General features: G+C 42.1%; 1 protein-coding gene, 2 long non-coding RNA genes and 2 other non-coding genes across 5 annotated transcripts; 1 reads left to right on the forward strand and 4 right to left on the reverse strand.

Annotated features, from left to right (window-relative positions):
- Positions 1-322: 322 nt before the first annotated feature.
- LOC113650461 lies at positions 323-2,605 on the reverse strand. Its single transcript, XR_003442414.2, has 4 exons — positions 2,449-2,605; positions 1,748-1,822; positions 1,507-1,561; positions 323-458 (listed from the first exon to the last, which is right to left on the reverse strand). It is a non-coding gene; the product is annotated as an uncharacterized LOC113650461 (long non-coding RNA).
- Positions 526-596, reverse strand: LOC113650509. Its single transcript, XR_003442438.1, has one exon. It is a non-coding gene; the product is annotated as a small nucleolar RNA R38 (small nucleolar RNA).
- Positions 1,630-1,707, reverse strand: LOC113650510. Its single transcript, XR_003442439.1, has one exon. It is a non-coding gene; the product is annotated as a small nucleolar RNA SNORD49 (small nucleolar RNA).
- Positions 2,606-3,610: 1,005 nt separating the features above from the next.
- LOC113650447 (sphingosine kinase 1) lies at positions 3,611-16,936 on the forward strand. The gene is made up of 5 exons (XM_027158822.2): positions 3,611-4,176; positions 11,865-12,014; positions 13,815-13,909; positions 14,001-14,116; positions 15,606-16,936. Exons 1-5 carry the CDS (start codon positions 3,780-3,782, stop codon positions 16,459-16,461), a joined length of 1,614 nt encoding a protein of 537 aa, XP_027014623.2. The 5' UTR covers positions 3,611-3,779; the 3' UTR covers positions 16,462-16,936.
- LOC125145084 lies at positions 11,888-14,823 on the reverse strand. Its single transcript, XR_007143400.1, has 3 exons — positions 14,292-14,823; positions 13,979-14,123; positions 11,888-12,020 (listed from the first exon to the last, which is right to left on the reverse strand). It is a non-coding gene; the product is annotated as an uncharacterized LOC125145084 (long non-coding RNA).
- Positions 16,937-18,371: the final 1,435 nt, after the last annotated feature.

The following is an 18,371-nucleotide window of genomic DNA, read 5'->3' on the forward strand; positions in this document are numbered from 1 at the left end:
ACACTACAGACAATTTTCCAGAGAATCCAATCAACCTACCATACATGTCTTTGGACAAGGGGAGGAAACCAGAGTACCCAGAGGAAACTCCCAAGGCACGGGGAGAACATGCAGAGGCAGGAAATGAACCCCCAACCCTGGAGGTGTGAGGCAAACGTGCTAACCACTAAGCCACTGTGCCCCCCCCAACTTGTTCAACATTTTAATAAAATCTAATCTTATTAAATCTCCAGTCTCAACCTGGTGTTTATTTCAGTAAGGGTGGGACTATGAAATGGAGGTGTGGTCACTCATTATGAAGAAAATCAAGTGGGACTTCAGGCAACTTTGATATTTTTATTTATACACATTGTTTATACATTACAAGTAAATAAACAATCATGTAATCATTCTTCCTCCCAGAACCATTACATGTCCCTGTCCATCAATGACGTTGCTGAATCTTCAGTGTCCTTCATCTGAAATAAAAAGACAAGCTAGTTAATGACGTACCATGAACACACACAGCACATAGTAAGCATTTAGGTAAGCCTCAGTTTACCAGGTCTCCACATGATCATTTAAGACAGGGATAACTTTTTTCATCACAGGCTTATTTTCTCCTCACCAACACACGACCACCCAAAACCCAGAGCAGCTTTTCTATGCACCTTAATATAGGGCCTTTTTACACCTGGTCACTTCATGTGTTGTCTCTGATCCGATAGCTATCAGATTTGTTAAAACTGTTCCATTTACATCAGGCCACATAAATGCGTCTCATGATCCGATCTTTCTACTCCCGCCCAAAAGGCAAATATATTTTACCTCCTTTCTGGGGTAATTGAAATGGAACACACACTGAGGTGTGCGGTTTTCAGAATGCAATGAAAACGATGAAAAAACTGGTTATGAAACTGGTATAAACCGTTATAACAGCATTTACAGTTTGCTGCATTTTCACTGGCAGCAGTGCATTTTAAGACCCGGTGAGACACCTGGGTGAAAGATCAACTGAGAGTGACGTACTACCGTTTATGAGTATAGCGTTGACATGTGGCTTGAACAACCACATTCATTTACACCTGCCCAGTTTCATCAGAAATGCGTCCCAGACCACCTCCTGAAGGGGTTTGAGCGATCGGATTTATATCCATCTCAAATGTTTCGGAGGGCATTTAGACCTGGTCTTTTTTACCATCGGATAGCTATCGGATCACAGAAAACGCATCTTTATAAAGTGTAAAAAGTCCCATATAGCACCTAAATACTCTATATAAATTCATTCTGACTCATTTCTGTACAAAAACTGGTGTAATCATGTCTTTCCATAGAGATGCGTTTAGTATGAAACGTCTCAAACTCCTGTTAATGATTTGTATCAGTCACTGGACTGAAAATCATAACCAGGTTTTCTGGCATCCTTGTGGTGCACCTTAGGGAACAATTTATAGCACTCTAAAGCAGGAGGAGTGTTGGAGCAGGAAAAAATGTTGAGTTTGTTACAACATGACAAAGTAATCATACCTGCACTCATGAATCTGATGCCGATCAGGTCCCATCGTAGCCCGTAGTCTGTTACCTGCAGAGACAACAGCGTTCAGACACTATATACAGACATCAGTGAGGTAAGACCATCATCTTCATCTTCCTCAGAACAGTGTAGCTTGTACCATCGTCAGTTATCGCATCAGACGGCACTTCCTATGTAGCTTTTTCATCTCAGGAATCAATGCTATTAAAGTATAGTGTGTCAGATTAAACATACCTGCTGTAGCTGGTGTTCAAGCCGGATTTTCTTCTCCAGGATGCATTAATACACAAACACCCACAATAAACGTCCCTAAACAACAACACAACAAAGATCACGTTTAATACAAATAAACTTCTGTACAGTCAGTCAATGCACTTTGGATCCTAATGTATTTAGATACAGAAAACACTAGATTGGTCTTAATTTATAACCCGAATCAGTATAATAGATGCTATAACGTAATGTACGTTAAATCTTTTCACCCTCCGCGCAGACTCAACGGAGGCGTTAACGGTTATGAGCGAGGGCTCGCGCCACGTGCTCGTGCACACCGTTTTATCACGTTTCCGTCACTTCCACGCACTCGCCTTCTAACCACTTTAAACCCCATACGTTTAGAAAAACGTCGTAAAGTTGAAAGTAAAATGAAAGTTTTCAAACAGGCGAAAAGGAGAAAATGAAGAGCACGTGCTTCCACACGGGTCAACTAAGCTAGCGAGGCTAACTAGCCCAGCTAAGTTAAGAAGGCTAACTAGCCTAGCTAAAGTTTTAATAAAGTAGATAGCTTCAGCAATTTTAGTCTGAATGCTGTGAAAATGCCTTAAAAATATATATTTTATACACATAATCACCCGGTATTTGAAGGTAAACCTGCTAGCAAAAACAGATTAGCACGTGAGCTAATTATTAAATAAACTACATTTAGAATCACTTACATTGGGTCAAGGTGGCCGTAGAGTGCACAAAACTAACGTTCCACTATTAAACATTATATCGAGGAACATTTAACAGCTTTAAATCCTCGCTACTCAGCAATAATAACACTTCAGTACAGACGGAGAAAAGACCACGCCAGCGACGAATGCCGTTATTTATACTGCAAATGACGTCACAAGTCATGTGACCTCGGGCCAATAGAATGTGCCAGTGTAGCTTTATAATGAACAGGACTCATTCATAATAATAATAATAATAATAATAATAATAATAATAATAATAATAATAATAATAATGTGTGTGTATGTTTGTATGTATGTGTGTGAATGAATGTGTGTGTGTGTATGTATGTATGTGTGTGTGTGTGTGTGAATGTATGTGTGTGTATGTGTGTGTATATGTATGTGTGCGTGTGTGTGTGTGTGTGTGTGTGTGCAGTATGTGTGTGTATGTGTGTGTACAGTATGTGTGTGTGTATGTGTGTGTATGTATGTATGTGTGTGAATGTATGTGTATGTGTGTGTGTGTGTGTGTGTGTGTATGTGTGTGTGTGTGTGTGTATGTATGTGTATGTATGTGTGTGTGTGTGTGTGTGTGTGTGTGTGTGTGTGTGTACAGTATGTGTGTGTATGTACGTGTGTGTATGAGTGTGTGTGTGTGTGTGTGTGTGTGTGTGTGTGTGTTTGTGTGTGTACGTGTGTGTATGAGTGTGTACGTGTGTGTATGTGTGTTAGTGTGTGTATGAGTGTGTACGTGTGTGTATATGTGTTAGTGTGTGTGAGTGTGTGTGTGTGTGTGTGTGTGTGTGTTTGTGTGTGTACGTGGGTGTATGTGTGTTAGTGTGTGTATGTGTGTGTGTGTGTGTGTGTACGTGTGTGTATGAGTGTGTGTGTGTGTGTGTGTGTGTGTGTATGTGTGTGTGTGTGTGTGTTTGTTTGTGTGTGTGTGTGTGTGTGTGTGTGTGTGTGTGTGTGTGTGTGTGTGTAGTATGTGTGTATGTATGAGTGTGTGTGTGTGTGTGTGTGTACGTGTGTTAGTGTGTGTGAGTGTGTGTGTACGTGAGTGTACGTGTGTGTGTGTGTGTGTGTGTGTATGTGTGTATGTGTGAGTGTGTGTGTGTGTGTGTGTGTGTGTGTGTGTGTGTGTGTGTGTGTGTGTGTGTGTGTGTGTGTGTGTCGTCACCACACGGTGATCTTTCAGCAGAACTAAATCCAGCTGTTAAACTCCAGCAGTCCAGCAGCAGCCTCCGGATTCGGAAACGCACGCTGCTTTCTCACCCACAACGTCCCATCGGTTTCCGGTGAAGAGCCGGAAACTTCCACCGTACGGGATGGACGGTGATGCGGAGCTGCGCGCGGAGTTCACTGACGCCGCGAACGGGAGACTCAGATTCTCCGTGACCTTAACGGACAGCTGCCTCACGGTGAGAAAGATCGGCGGGTCGCCCGTGTGGCAGCACGGACACGAGCACGCGCTCGGCCTCGGTGATTGTGTGGGATGCCGCGCTTACCGGAGTGAGGACCCGGCGGACCCGGCGGCGTATCTGTCCGCTTACTTCTACCCTGCGCGGCGCAGCTGGACCGGAGCTACCGCCGGCCGCCAAAGGGTCGAGCACCGATTCCGAGTGGTCACCGGGGAGGACCCCCGTGCTAACTTGGAGGAGGCGGAGAGGTGGGCGCGCGCTGTCAGACACCGCGCGTCGCAGCACGTTCCTGGTGTTAAAGAAGGTGATGAAAAGTTTTATGTATATATAAAAAAAACCAAAAAAGTTATGCGTCATTCAATAGCTACCAGGTGAACATATTAAACACATAGATTTTACAGAAAACTTATTATGTTATTGATTCATCTGTAATAACTGGAGTAGATCATCACTGTGATCACTGCAAATCAAAGACTTCAAAGCAAAGCTTTTTAATTGTTGATTTAAATTAGAAGCATTTACACAAACTACAGTTCAGTTTTCTGATATAAAACACATCCAGTGTTTCCAGTGGAGATGATTTTAAGGACAATGTCCTCATTCATCAACATTAGCTTCAATTCCTTATCAGCAAGATCAGCATTTTAATTCTTCAGCATTTAAACTTGAATCTGTAGTCTTTCTCTTGGTGTGTGTGTGTGTGTGTGTGTGTGTGTGTGTGTGTGTGTGTGTGTGTGTGTGTGTGTGTGTGTGTGTGCACATTTTAATTGTGCTGTGTAAGGTGCATGGTTCAGGAGTCTTGGTGTGAAATGAACTAGACCTATTAAGGAGAAAGCTCACAGATGTTTCATATTCAGTTTTCTGTCTCTTGTGTTTTCTCTCTTGTGTCAGAATTTTTATTGCATTCTGATCATCTGTGTATGAAAATAGCAAAGCTGTTTAATAATGAGCCTACAGCAAACCTAGTTTTAGAAAGAAAAAAAAGTGACAGGTAAAGAAAACGTCCTTGACCGAGTATAGGCACAATAAGTGGCTTGAATTTTGGTGGTGCTGCAGTGTAACATGATAAGAAAGACAGAGCGAGTGGAAGATCAGTAGAGTGAAAGAGTCACGTGACCTCACGGACCTGAGAGTGCTCTGCTCTGGTCAACTGGATCTGAGATGCTGGAGCTTCTAATTCATTATTTCATATTTTATCTTGTTTTTGTAGTTCTGAGATTTCTGAATTTTCTATTCGTATTCATTTCCTTTAGCCAGATCATCAGCTATGATTATTTAGGTGTTACCAAAATACAGAATTATCCGTCTGCTTATATCAGCTGCCCTTTTACCCCAACCACAGAAACGGGCCTGATGTTTTTCCTGCAACTCCCTTGGGCTCTCATTCATTCATTCATTCATTCATTCATTCCTTCATTCATTCATTTTCTACCGCTTATCCGAACTTCTCGGGTCACGGGGAGCCTGTGCCTATCTCAGGCGTCATCGGGCATCGAGGCAGGATACACCCTGGACGGAGTGCCAACCCATCACAGGGCACACACACACTCTCATTCACTCACACACTCACACACTACGGACAATTTTCCAGAGATGCCAATCAACCTACCATGCATGTCTTTGGACCCTGGGAGGAAACCGGAGTACCCGGAGGAAACCCCCGAGGCACGGGGAGAACATGCAAACTCCACACACACAAGGTGGAGGTGGGAATCGAACCCCCAACCCTGGAGGTGTGAGGCAAACGTGCTAACCACTAAGCTCTTGGGCTTTCAGCATCTGAAAATGACCAAAACAGTACAAATTTCTACCATATTATATGCAGTGTTTTAGTGTAACATTGTTTTAATAAGAAATCATAACATAAAAGTAGTGAACAAACTAGACTTAAAGTCCCAGAAAGCAACGCAACGATGTCTAGTTAGCGATCGATGAGATGACGAGCGCAATGGCTTTGGTGCTTGAATTAGCATGAAAGTTAGCAGAGTGAACAGAGGAGGATGAGAGAGAGCTGGACAGACTAAAGCGCTGCTGCATCGCTCTCTTTAGATAGAGATGAAGCAGGCAGCACAGCATTGTGGGTGATGTAGAAAACCAGTAAAAATCACCAACATGTCAACAAAAAGTTTTAAACACAAAAAAGGTCGTTCAGCATAATGTTTTCCCCTCAACTATTGAAAGGCTGAGGAAGAGCTCTAGCGCACTGCACAGGTGTAAACGCACCTCGGCAATATCGCTATCGGCATCTTTTTATAGCATCTCTGTTGCTAAGCTGAAGCCTGAATCCGAGCTGGAAATGACTGCACTCGGCTGTCTGTAGTCTAATGAGCTGATGTAAGATTAAGTGACTGAAATGTGAGCCGTAATTTCAGAGTCCAAATAATGATCTGAAATTACAGCCACATGCTAATTAGCTCTCCTGACCGTACACACTTTGTTATCTATCGAACGTTCGCAAACAGACACCAGCGGAACAATCTCAGCTTTTCCTATTGATCTTGGCCTTGAAAAGAAATGGAACTTTGGTAAACTGACACTGATCATAGTTGGGTGATTCTGAGCAGATTGTAATGCAGATTTTAACAGCACACAAACATTTTAAAGAGTTTCCATGAAAGCAAGGATACAAATCTGTCTATAAGCATGATGTCTAACTGGCTGTTTTTAGATAAAGCAGATGGATCTGGGACACATGGGCTCAACATCGGATTAGAGATTTCTCTAAGCTTTATCTGTGTGCAGCAGTGGGATCTGCATATCAAGCATCTGGTTTAATGTTTGGCTTTTGTGTTCTCCTTCACCAATCAGGCTAAAGGTCACTACTGCCTGTTATTTGTTTTGACGTCACTGGCCACAGGCTCTGCTCTGGACTGGTTTGTCTTCTAATCTTCACTCGAGATTAAAAAAAAAGAATGCCATTTAATTTTTTATTATACAATGCACTATTAATTTCATATTAGTACAAATGCAGATCAGCTGTTGCCTGTATACAGTATACACACACACACACACACACACACACACACACACACATCCACAATTGCTCTGTAGAAGAACTGTTCCAGAGGATTTGTATCAGCTCAGGATTTGTATCCAGGATTGTATTAGTTCAGAATCCACCACTAGTGTAAGTAAAGGAGGCGTGGCCTCTGTATCTGTCAGTCTCAGTGAAGGAGGTGTGGCCTCTGTATGTGTCAGTCTCAGTGAAGGAGGCGTGGCATCTGTATCTGTCAGTCACAGTGAAGGAGGCGTGGCCTCCGTATCTGTCAGTCACAGTGAAGGAGGCGTGGCCTCTGTATCTGTCAGTCTCAGTGAAGGAGGTGTGGCCTCTGTATGTGTCAGTCTCAGTGAAGGAGGCGTGGCCTCCGTATCTGTCAGTCTCAGTGAAGGAGGCGTGGCCTCTGTATCTGTCAGACTCAGTGAAGGAGGCATGGCCTCTGTATCTGTCAGTCTCAGTGAAGGAGGCGTGGCCTCTCTAATTATCAGTCTCAGTGAAGGAGGCGAGGTCTAAGTATCTCTCAGATGTAGTATATATGTCTGTCATTCTTGGTGTAGGAGGTGTGGTGTGTCGGTTTCAGTGAAGGTGTCTCTCAGGCTCAGTGAAGAAAACTTTTTTACCCGTATCATCATTACCTCTATAACACTGACCAAACACTGCTCTCTCTCTTTCATAAATAGTTTTTTAAAGAAAACTAAATAAAGTGAAACATATGGTATACTGAGAAAATCACACACACACACACACACACACACACACACACACACACACACACACACACACACACACACACACACACACACACACACACACGCACACACAGCTGTGATGTACCATGCAAGGCTGCACATTAATGATGCTGACTCTGCTTTCAGGCTACACCTGGCTCCCAGCCACACACACACACACACACACACACACACACACACACACACACACACACACACACACACACACACACACACACACACACACACACACACACACACACTCACACACACACAACCATTAACACTGTCTAGTCATGCACACCTCACATAAATACAGTAATGTGGGAGTAGCAGAGCATAAAATAGAAAACTGTTCACTCCTGTCATGCGTCTGACTGCAGTAATCTGTCCAGACAATGTTTTTTTTTTTTAATATTATTACAGAAACTCTACAGATATTCAGAATCTTTTCCTCTCTCCAGGTAATAAATCACAGAACCTCAGCTCCAGTGTGTGTGTACAGTATATTATATAAATGATGGTTATGTGTGTGTGTCTTTATAGTCTCAGGATCTTTATAGTAGTAATAAAGTCTATGTAGAAGCGCTCAATGTTTTAGTGTAGCACTTTATGTTAACTCTTATATTTTTTTACATGTACCAGCCTAGGTAATGTATTTGAGTCAAAGCTAACAGAATTTCTGTGCTAGCTGAAGAAACATATTTGAGTCAAAGCTAACAGACTTTCTGTGCTAGCTGAAGAAACATATTTGACTCAAAGCTAACAGACTTTCTGTGCTAGCTGAAGAAACATATTTGAGTCAAAGCTAACAGACTTTCAATGCTAGCTGAAGAAACATATTTGAGTCAAAGCTAACAGACTTTCTGTGCTAGCTGAAGAAACATATTTGAGTCAAAGCTAACAGACTTTCTGTGCTAGCTGAAGAAACATATTTGAGTCAAAGCTAACAGACTTTCCGTGCTAGCTGAAGAAACATATTTGACTCAAAGCTAACAGACTTTCTGTGCTAGCTGAAGAAACATATTTGACTCAAAGCTAACAGACTTTCTGTGCTAGCTGAAGAAACATATTTGAGTCAAAGCTAACAGACTTTCTGTGCTAGCTGAAGAAACATATTTGAGTCAAAGCTAACAGACTTTCAATGCTAGCTGAAGAAACATATTTGACTCAAAGCTAACAGACTTTCTGTGCTAGCTGAAGAAACATATTTGAGTCAAAGCTAACAGACTTTCAGTGAAAGCTAATATAAAGTTTTCTAATCATAGCTAGGCTGTTATGCTAGCTTAGTCATGTTTTTGGGTCAAATCTAACATATTGTTTATGCTAGCTGAAATAGCAGGATTTGTATATATTTAAACAGATTAATCTTTTTAAAATGTGAAGTAAATGAAACCCAAATCTGATGGGAACATTCCAGCGTGGTGTCTAAAAGCTCCACAGCAGCGCTCGCTGTAATTTTCCACTAATGGAAGCTGAACTCGGATCAGATTTCAGACGTTCAGATGTATATATAATTTATAAACGTGTGCTCAGGAGTTGGAGTCTTTGGGTTACAGGGATAAAATGTTTAAAAACACGTTAAATAAATAAAAAAAAAAAACAGATTATAGAAGAGGACAGGTTTCCATTACTAAATAAAGATCACACATTTGTTTTCGTGCTTTTCAGTAAAACCGGAGATGTTACGCAATGTTTTATAGACAGACAGCTGAACAGGAGTGAAGTGAGAAGCCTGAATGGATTTCCTCCATCTCTCTCTCTCTCTCTCTCTCTCTCCTTTAACTGTTCCTGTGTCAGGAAAAAACAAAACGAACTGCTTGACCATAGACGTCGGCTCAGTTTTTGGTCATCTGCACATCTTACACAGCAAAAGGCCACAGCCTCACTGCTCATGGGGCAGCTAGAGCTCACCTTCACCTCCACTAACCTCCATCTGTTCACTCACACTGGGAGATTAGAGCTGTGTCAGTAACACGTCGCATTTTTCTTGTCTCTGTAGTCTGCTGTGGGTTATACTGGATCTGTTCTGCTACAAACTGAATCTATATTCGATCTGGTCTTTAAAACAGCATGGAGGTTCATCCCCCATCTCCCATCCCCCATCCACATTTCCTCCATCCATAATCCCTCCATCCACACTTCCTTTATACCTCTCAACCACTCTGTAAAGCCAGTTTCACATGTACATGAGTGATTTAAGATCATTACTTGTCTAGGGCTTGTGTCTGGTCTCCAGTCAGGAGACATTTTCAGTTTTGTCTTTCTCTGTCTTGGTCATTGGTTTCATCAAATATGCTCTTGCACTCAATTGAGAACTAAATCTATATCTATTGACCGGCTAAATCTCCTGTTAAAAATTTGGTCTGATGTACAGTATGACACCGAAGTAAATATTTGACTGAAGTAGTTGAGGATTTTTTTGGACACTTTCTTGACTCTCAGCTGATCCTTGACTTGACCATAAAGTATTTATACAGTATTTACCCTGAACATACAGTATTTACATTGTTTCTGTCTTTTTTGTATTGTTTTTTGTGTATTGTCTTGAATTTTTTTGTTTGCACTGCCTTTTGTTCTGCACTGTCTTGTCTGTCTTATTTGTCTTGTCTTACACTGCGTACACCAGGTTGCACAGTTGCACTTTATGTATCTACAGTAGGACTAACTTACTAAGTCCTTATAGCTCTGTCTTTGTGTTATGTACAGTAGCACCCTGATCCCGGAGAAACGTCTCATTTCACTGTGTACAGCAACAGCTATACGTATATGGTTGAAATGACAATAAAAGCTTCTTGACTAGACTTGACCTTGGCTTTGACTCTCAGCTGGTCCTGATCTCGGCTTTGTCTTGAACTTAGCAGTGGAGGTCTTGCCTACTGCTCGTATGATCACACCGAACGAGATCACATTGAAATAAAATCCTGAGTTCTATGACTGACTGAAAAAAGCATGTTCTCCACGGCATATTGTATGATGAAGAGTCTCGTTATGCCTGCGATGAGAGAAAATTACATTACTACAATATGCTCATCATCTGTCAGCATGTTCTGGAAATCAGCTCGTGCATAAAACGGAAAACTGGGAAGCAGGAATTACTGGAAGATAATCTCCAGAGCTTTAAACTGTGATGACGTTCACATCATCTTACGCTGCCCTCGTATTGATTGGGTTTAGATGAGTGTTGTTGCAGCACTCACAGATTTTATATTGAAATTTTCTCACACTGCTCTCCACTGAACATGTCACATTATCTCAACTCATGACCAGATAACAGGAACAAGAGGACATATGTGTCACAACCAGGATGGAGGAAGGAGACAGACCCGTATGCAGGATAGCTTCAAATGAAAGGGGTTTAATAAACAATAAAGACAAAGACATAAAAGACGATAACCGAAACAATACAAATGATGACACTTAACAATGACTAGACATGACGAAGGGTAAACGTAACTAATGATTCCGCGCTGCCATCGGCAACGCGGCTCACTTAAATATAAAAAGACAATGATGACACAATAAGGATCAGGTGTGGAGACAGAGAGGGGCAGACGAAGGCGGGGCAGACACGTGATGAGGAAGGTAAACAAAGGCACGTGGCCAACAGTATGACTGTGGTATAATTCCATGTCTGATCAGTTACCGTAATGATATTATTCATATATATTCTATCAAACTCTAAATATAGACTTAATAAAAAATATTGGTCGTTACGTGTAATTAGCTGTCTTGATTATTGTGATCTCTACATCTTATTAAACAGTTCCTGTCATGACTCATTTGCTCCATGCATTTCTTAGAAGGTTTTTTTTTGTCACTTGTCATAGAAAAGTCCAACACCACGCATGTCCAACACCACAAGTCTCCGTCTGTCCTCACGCTGTAAGAGCGTCACGATGCCGATCGGTGGCGTGAAAAAATGTTCCTGAAGCCTAATTATAATTCCTCAACGTGGAATAAATGATTTATTACACAGGAATGTCCAAAAACATAAAAAAGACATACAGGACGTGAATAATCCTTGCTGAGTCTTTTATATTTCATGGAATTTATTTAAAAAATTAAATGCAAATGATGAAATGAAAATATGTCTAAAATCTGGAACTTCTCACACCAGCATTTGTTTTTTTTAATCATCTGGGTTTTATGTCTCTCTCCATGTCTCTGTCTCAGGTGTTGAGTTTAGTTGTGTGTGTGTGTGTCTCTGTAACTCTCTCAGGTGTTGAGTTTAGTTGTGTGTGTGTGTCTCTGTAACTCTCTCAGGTGTTGAGTTGAGCCGTGTGTGTGTCAGCCGGCGTGTGATGGTGTTGGTGAACCCTCAGAGCGGACGAGGCCAGGCGATGACTCTCTACACGGGCCCTGTACTGAGCATGCTCACTGAGGCAAACATCTCTCACACACTCATCACCACAGGTCTGTCTGAATCACTCACACACACACACACACACACACACACACACACACACACACACACACACACACACACACACACACACACACACACACACACAAATACACACACTTTTAAATCCTTTCATCTGACCTTTACCATATTTAACACTTCATATATTATTGTAGGGAGTCACATGGCATTGGTGCAAATTATGTTCCAAGGAAGATCAGCACTAAGCAATGTTAGAAAAACTAATGCTAGCAACCAGGTTCTTCTCTTAAAATAACGAAATAATTCATTCATTCATTTTCTACCGCTTATCCGTACTTCTCGGGTCACGGGGAGCCTGTGCCTATCTCAGGCGTCATCGGGCATCGAGGCAGGATACACCCTGGACGGAGTGCCGTCCCATCACAGGGCACACACACACACTCTCATTCACTCACACACACACACACTACGGACAATTTTCCAGAGATGCCAATCAACCTACCATGCATGTCTTTGGACCGGGGAGGAAACCGGAGTACCCGGAGGAAACCCCCGAGGCACGAGGAGAACATGCAAACTCCACACACACAAGGCGGAGGTGGGAATCGAACCCCTCTTAAAATAACTGTCATGCTTTAGACATATGTTGTGTTGTTTAATTTCACCAAAGACATGAGACAATCATCAGCTGGCCTTGTTTTCAGTTTAATCTTTTCATGGATCATGGAGGTTTTATATAAGAGGAGATTTTGCAACAGCATTTCACAAAATGTTCAGCAGGAAATGTTCAGCAGGAAGTCCTGGGTGTTGCTTGGTGTCACTCTTGTGTGGTACATAATGTGCACTAACACCATGTGATTCACTGTGATAAAAAAAATGCTGTAATATGAGATGATAACAAGGGCTCTCATTTGTGTTTATTAAGAAATCATTACGCTGCCCCCTACTGGTTTGGAGACTTAGGTTTCATTTCACAAATGATATAAATCACGCTGCTAGATCTTCAGCTTCAGCTTGGTGTTTAAAGCCACTAAAACAGCCACAGTCGTTTATGTGAGTGTGTTGTGGGGTGAAGAAGAATGAAAAATCTCAAATCTGTCAGGATGCAGTGACCCCAGACAGCAGGAGAACTCCGGCTCCATCAGGGCGGAACAGTCTGCAGTTATTTATATATAGATGCAATATTTTTAGCCCATTCCCATTTGGCAAATGTAATATATGAGTCCACAGACACAGAAATGTGGATCAGAGAGGTGCCTTAAGCCAGGGCTCTTGTCTGCAGAATTTATGGAGCATTTCAAAGATAATGTCTGATAGAAATGAATAAAGGAGACTGTTCGCTAGTCTGGAGGGTTGTGAATAAAATTCCAGAGATTCTTCTAATACAAGAAAATACATTAGCCATTGATTATCCAGTTTTTATGAGCTCATCTCTCTTTCTCAATGTCACGGTGTGTTTTAGCTGATGTGTGCAATGGCTCGGGGTAGAGACAGCAGCTCAGGTTCAATACAGAGGCAGGCGGTTGATCTGAAAATGATGTACACAGACTGACACACTGCTGACTCGGCGCATCCTCCCTTCACGCTCTCAAACTTTTAGTCCAACATCCATCCATCCATCTTCTACCGCTTATCTGGGGCCTTCTTTATTATTGCATTATTATTGCATTATTGCAGAAAAAAAAAACCTGACCCCAAACACACACACACACACACACACACACACACACACACACACACACACACACACACACACACACACACACACACACACATTCTTAAACTTTCCTTCTCAAATAAATAAAAATGAACATGTTTTTTCTCCTCAGAGCATCAGAACCATGCACGTGAGTTAGTAAGAAATGCTGATCTGTCACAATGGAGCGCCATCGTCATCTTGTCAGGGGATGGACTTCTGTTTGAGGTTGGTGTGTTGGTGTGTGTGTGTGTGTGTGTGTGTGTGTGTGTGTGTGTGTGTGTGTTAGAAAATAACCTGGGGTGGGGGTGTCCTGCAGGTGATCAATGGCTTGATGGAGAGAGAGGACTGGGATGAAGCGATCAGCACACCACTTGGCATTCTCCCCGGAGGATCTGGCAACGCTCTGGCAGCATCAGTGTACCATTACACACAGTGAGTACTGATATAACACATACACACATTTCAGTTAGATTAGAATGTGTGTCGAATTGTTGGGGTAGAAATGACTTGTATATGAGCCTGGGCCAGTGCAGGGCTAGTGGACTGTTTTAGCTTGTGGTGTGAACATGTGTTTTAAGATGCAGTCTGAGATGCATTGTGTAGATACCCTTAGTGGTCTTTGGTCCACTGTTACATCAGTCAGCTTTATGATTGGGCGTTCATGAGCGATTAACTTGAAGACTTTGTCAGGATGGAATTAGTGTTGGGTCTATGGTGAACTCGGATATTGCGCTGACCCATTTGTTCATCTGGAGCTCTTGGTTGCTTAATTCCACTCAACTACAAACTGTTGTAAAGGAAAAGGACATCATTTACTTTGACATTATTTCATTGTAAAGTTTTACCCACCCGGATGAGGATGGGGTCCCTTCCGAGTCTGGTTCCTCTCAAGGTTTCTTGCTCAAATCATCTAAGGGATTTTTTTTTGTCATCATCGCCTCCGGCTTGCTCATTAGGGATAGATGTTAGAGATGAATAGTAACTTAATTTTAAACTTTAAACTTATAGACTATAATTAGGTAAATCTAGTGGTTAGCACGTTCGCCTCACACCTCCAGGGTTGGGGGTTCGATTCCCACCTCCGCCTTGTGTGTGTGGAGTTTGCATGTTCTCCCCGTGCCTTGGGGGTTTCCTCCGGGTACTCCGGTTTCCTCCCCCGGTCCAAAGACATGCATGTAGGTTGATTGGCATCTCTGGCATCTAGTGTGTGAGTGTGTGAGTGAATGAGAGTGTGTGTGTGCCCTGTGATGGGTTGGCACTCCGTCCAGGGTGTATCCTGCCTCGATGCCCGATGACGCCTGAGATGCACAGGCTCCCCGTGACCCAAGAAGTTCGGATAAGCGGTAGAAGATGAATGAATGGACTGATGCTGGTTTACTAGGTCACAGACTAAGATTATCATCAGTCTAACAACTCTTTTGGGAGGTGAATGTATTAAGACATAGTTTTTAAGTGCTAGTTTAATTACTTCAGAAAGTGTTTAAAGTCAGTGACTCAGCTGTTTGGACATCTAAGGGAGGTTCATTCCAAAGTGCCAGAACAGAGAAGAGTGTTGATGTATGCCTTCCTGGGAGCACTAATAAGGTCATTTATATGCATAGGACACAGGAAATTAAACAGCAGGGAGGATATTTATCACCCTAAGCTCCTAGAGTCAAAGATTTTACAGGTTATGTGAGAGAGCGCAGGCAGAAGGATGAGTTCTAGTCCATGGTGGAGGATGGGATGTTCTATAATGTGTAATAAATATCTAATAATGATTCTGTGTAGAATTGTTGGACATGCAGAAATGTCTGTACTTTTTTATGTTTCAAACCAATCAGATGCACACTCATTCATTTCAGTGTACTGTGTCCCATCTAGACATCGTAGATGTCTTTCTGTACAACCGATTAGTAAATATTGTGTATGTGTGTTGCAGGGCTGGCCCTGCATTGGGTGAGGACTTGCTGCTAAGCTGTTGTTTCCTACTCTGTAAAGGTCTGGTGTGTCCTCTGGACATCGTATCTGTACGTCTCTCATCTGGACCCCGTCTGTTCTCCTTCCTGTCGCTCGCCTGGGGTTTCGTGGCTGACGTGGATATTGAGAGTGAAAAGTTTCGCCATGTCGGTGCCATGCGTTTCCTTGTGGGCACTCTTCTACGCCTGGCATCTTTACGCACCTACCAGGGCAAGCTGGCATTCCTGCTCGCTAAAGAGGACTCTAACTCAGCATCTGTTTCCTCTTCTCATCCTCGTTCCCCTTTTCGTCCCTCTGTTCAGTGTACATCAGACATACAGGGGAAGACCAACATTCAGCATGACAGTGAAAATACACGCCATAACTTTAATGCTGATGATGATGTCTTACTCCGCAAAAAGAATTCAAAGGGTGACAGACTAGCAGACAACCTCTTAAACCCTATTGAAGATCCGGTACCAACAGATTGGACCGTTGAAACAGAGCAAGACTTTGTTCTGGTTCTGGCAACCTGCCACTCTCACCTGGCAGAGGAGCTGATGGTGTCACCAGATGCTCGCCCTGATGATGGGTACCTTCACCTGGTCTACATAACAGCAGGAATATCACGACCAGCCTTGCTTCGACTCTTCCTGGCCATGGAGAAAGGAACACACCTGACATGCGAGTGCCCACATCTGATGTACCGGCGTGTCCGTGCACTGAGGCTTGAGCCAATCACAAAGCCTGGAGTCATTACCGTGGATGGGGAGCAGGTGGAGTATGGGCCAATTCAAGCTCAAGTGCACAAGGGATGCGCCAGGATCATATGTGGATGACCTCTGCCAAAAGAGTGATGGTGGAAAATGGAATTAACCTCAGGTTGATCCTGTTTGGTTTAGACATGGGCTTTTTGGACTAGGCAAGATTTTGTAAACTCTAATACAAGTACAATTTTGTATCATTAATGCTAAGAACTGCTTTGACTTACCAGGAAAATGGTTCAGTCCATAACAGTTTTGTTTAGAAGAACCAAAGGTACATTTTATATTATTGTAATAATAACCTCTATGTTCTGTCTATGTGTTTGTTTTTATTGCCAGGATGAGTTAGCTAGCTGCCCGGCACGTGCTGGTGAACGAGTGTGTATGAGTTCGAGTGTATGGATCTAAAGGAGTGCGTTATGATCCTAGCAAAAGCACATGCTATCTGGCTTGAACCCACTCAAAGCAGTGCTGCACACTATGGGTTTAATCTATATTTACTTCTCTCAGTGAAGTGTGTAAATGTAATGAATATTGTACAGACCGTCCTTCTACAGAACATGAGAAGGTCAACAAGACATCATTCAGGGCTTGCATGGGGGAGCTGAAAATGGCATTGTATCAGGTTGTACAGACAAGCTTGTTCTTTCTCAGTAGATACCAGCCTTGTTTCTTCAGTTTAGATCAAATTACATCTGGTCCAGTTCCATCGGCCGCTAACAATGTCTTGAAACGAATCTCTGTATGAGGTGTGGTTAAATCCTTTGGCTGAAATTCACCAGCGGTTATAAAACTTGCAGCTGATATTCATTGACATCATGTTGCTGGTTGTAAAACTCAATGTGACTAACTGTTTCCCTGGAGTCAATGTTTCGTGTTTCTAAAGGTCCAGCTAACAACTGTACAGCTTAGCTGTTAAATCATGGCCTGAAGTCAGTGTTTCTAGATCTTTAGCCAACAGTTTTAGAAATCCACTTAATTATTTCTGACCTAATGTCCGTGTTTTTGTAATTTATGCTACCAGATATTTATCTGCTAATAGTAATTGCTGACCTGAAGTCAGTGGTTCTAGAACTTTAGCTAACAGTTTTAGAACACCATTTGATCATAGAACACGTCAGTGATACCACAAATTAAGCCAGATGTTTATAAATCCAGATGATTATTGCTGTCCTGATGTCAGTGGTTTTAGCCCTCAACATGGAGACATCAGATATGACGTGGGTAGTTCAAGAACAGCTAATATTTGCTGAGCTGAAGTTTTAGAACTCCAAAACATTGGATTACTGTTGATCTCAGGTCAGTGAGTCATGGAGACTTAGACTTATGGATAAACAATTGACACTCCAACTGTGTACTCACCTAAAGTCATGGTTCTACAGCTGATAAACACCGATCTAAAGATGGTTCATTTGAAAACACTGCTTCTGGTTCATTTGAAAACACTGCTTCTATGCGTCTGGATTTCCAGGTGATAATTTGGTGTCCTGATATTGGAGATAATTGCTAACCTGGACTTGATGGTTTCAATCCTCCAGCTGGTATTAGCTGACTTGTAGTTAGTATTTCTTGGGATCCAACGGGTAATTGCTCATGTAAAGTTATTAAGTGTTAATAAGTGAATTTTAACAATCATTTGTTTATCTGAGGTTGTGAACCTTCTATCAGTAATATCTTTAGTTGTCTGTGATTCTAGAACTGTAGCAGATCATTGATAATCTGAAGATGGTGAATCACAGTAGGTCACTGATTCAAAGGTTCTGAATTTCCAGTTTATCATTTGATGGCCTGATTTGGAGATAAGTCTTGATCATTTCTGGAAATCAATGTTTTTGGGCTCTGAATTTCTGTTTATAAGTTTGAAACCCAGTAACCCCAAGATGTCACTGTTGGGTTGTTGAACAAGAGCTTTAACTGTCATCGGTTGTAGTCTCTTTGGATAAAAGTGTCTGCTAAATTACAAAAATGTGAATGAACCAGAATTA

The sequence above is a fragment of the Tachysurus fulvidraco genome, chromosome 7 (assembly GCF_022655615.1).
Source record: "Tachysurus fulvidraco isolate hzauxx_2018 chromosome 7, HZAU_PFXX_2.0, whole genome shotgun sequence".
Classification (NCBI taxonomy): domain Eukaryota; kingdom Metazoa; phylum Chordata; class Actinopteri; order Siluriformes; family Bagridae; genus Tachysurus; species Tachysurus fulvidraco.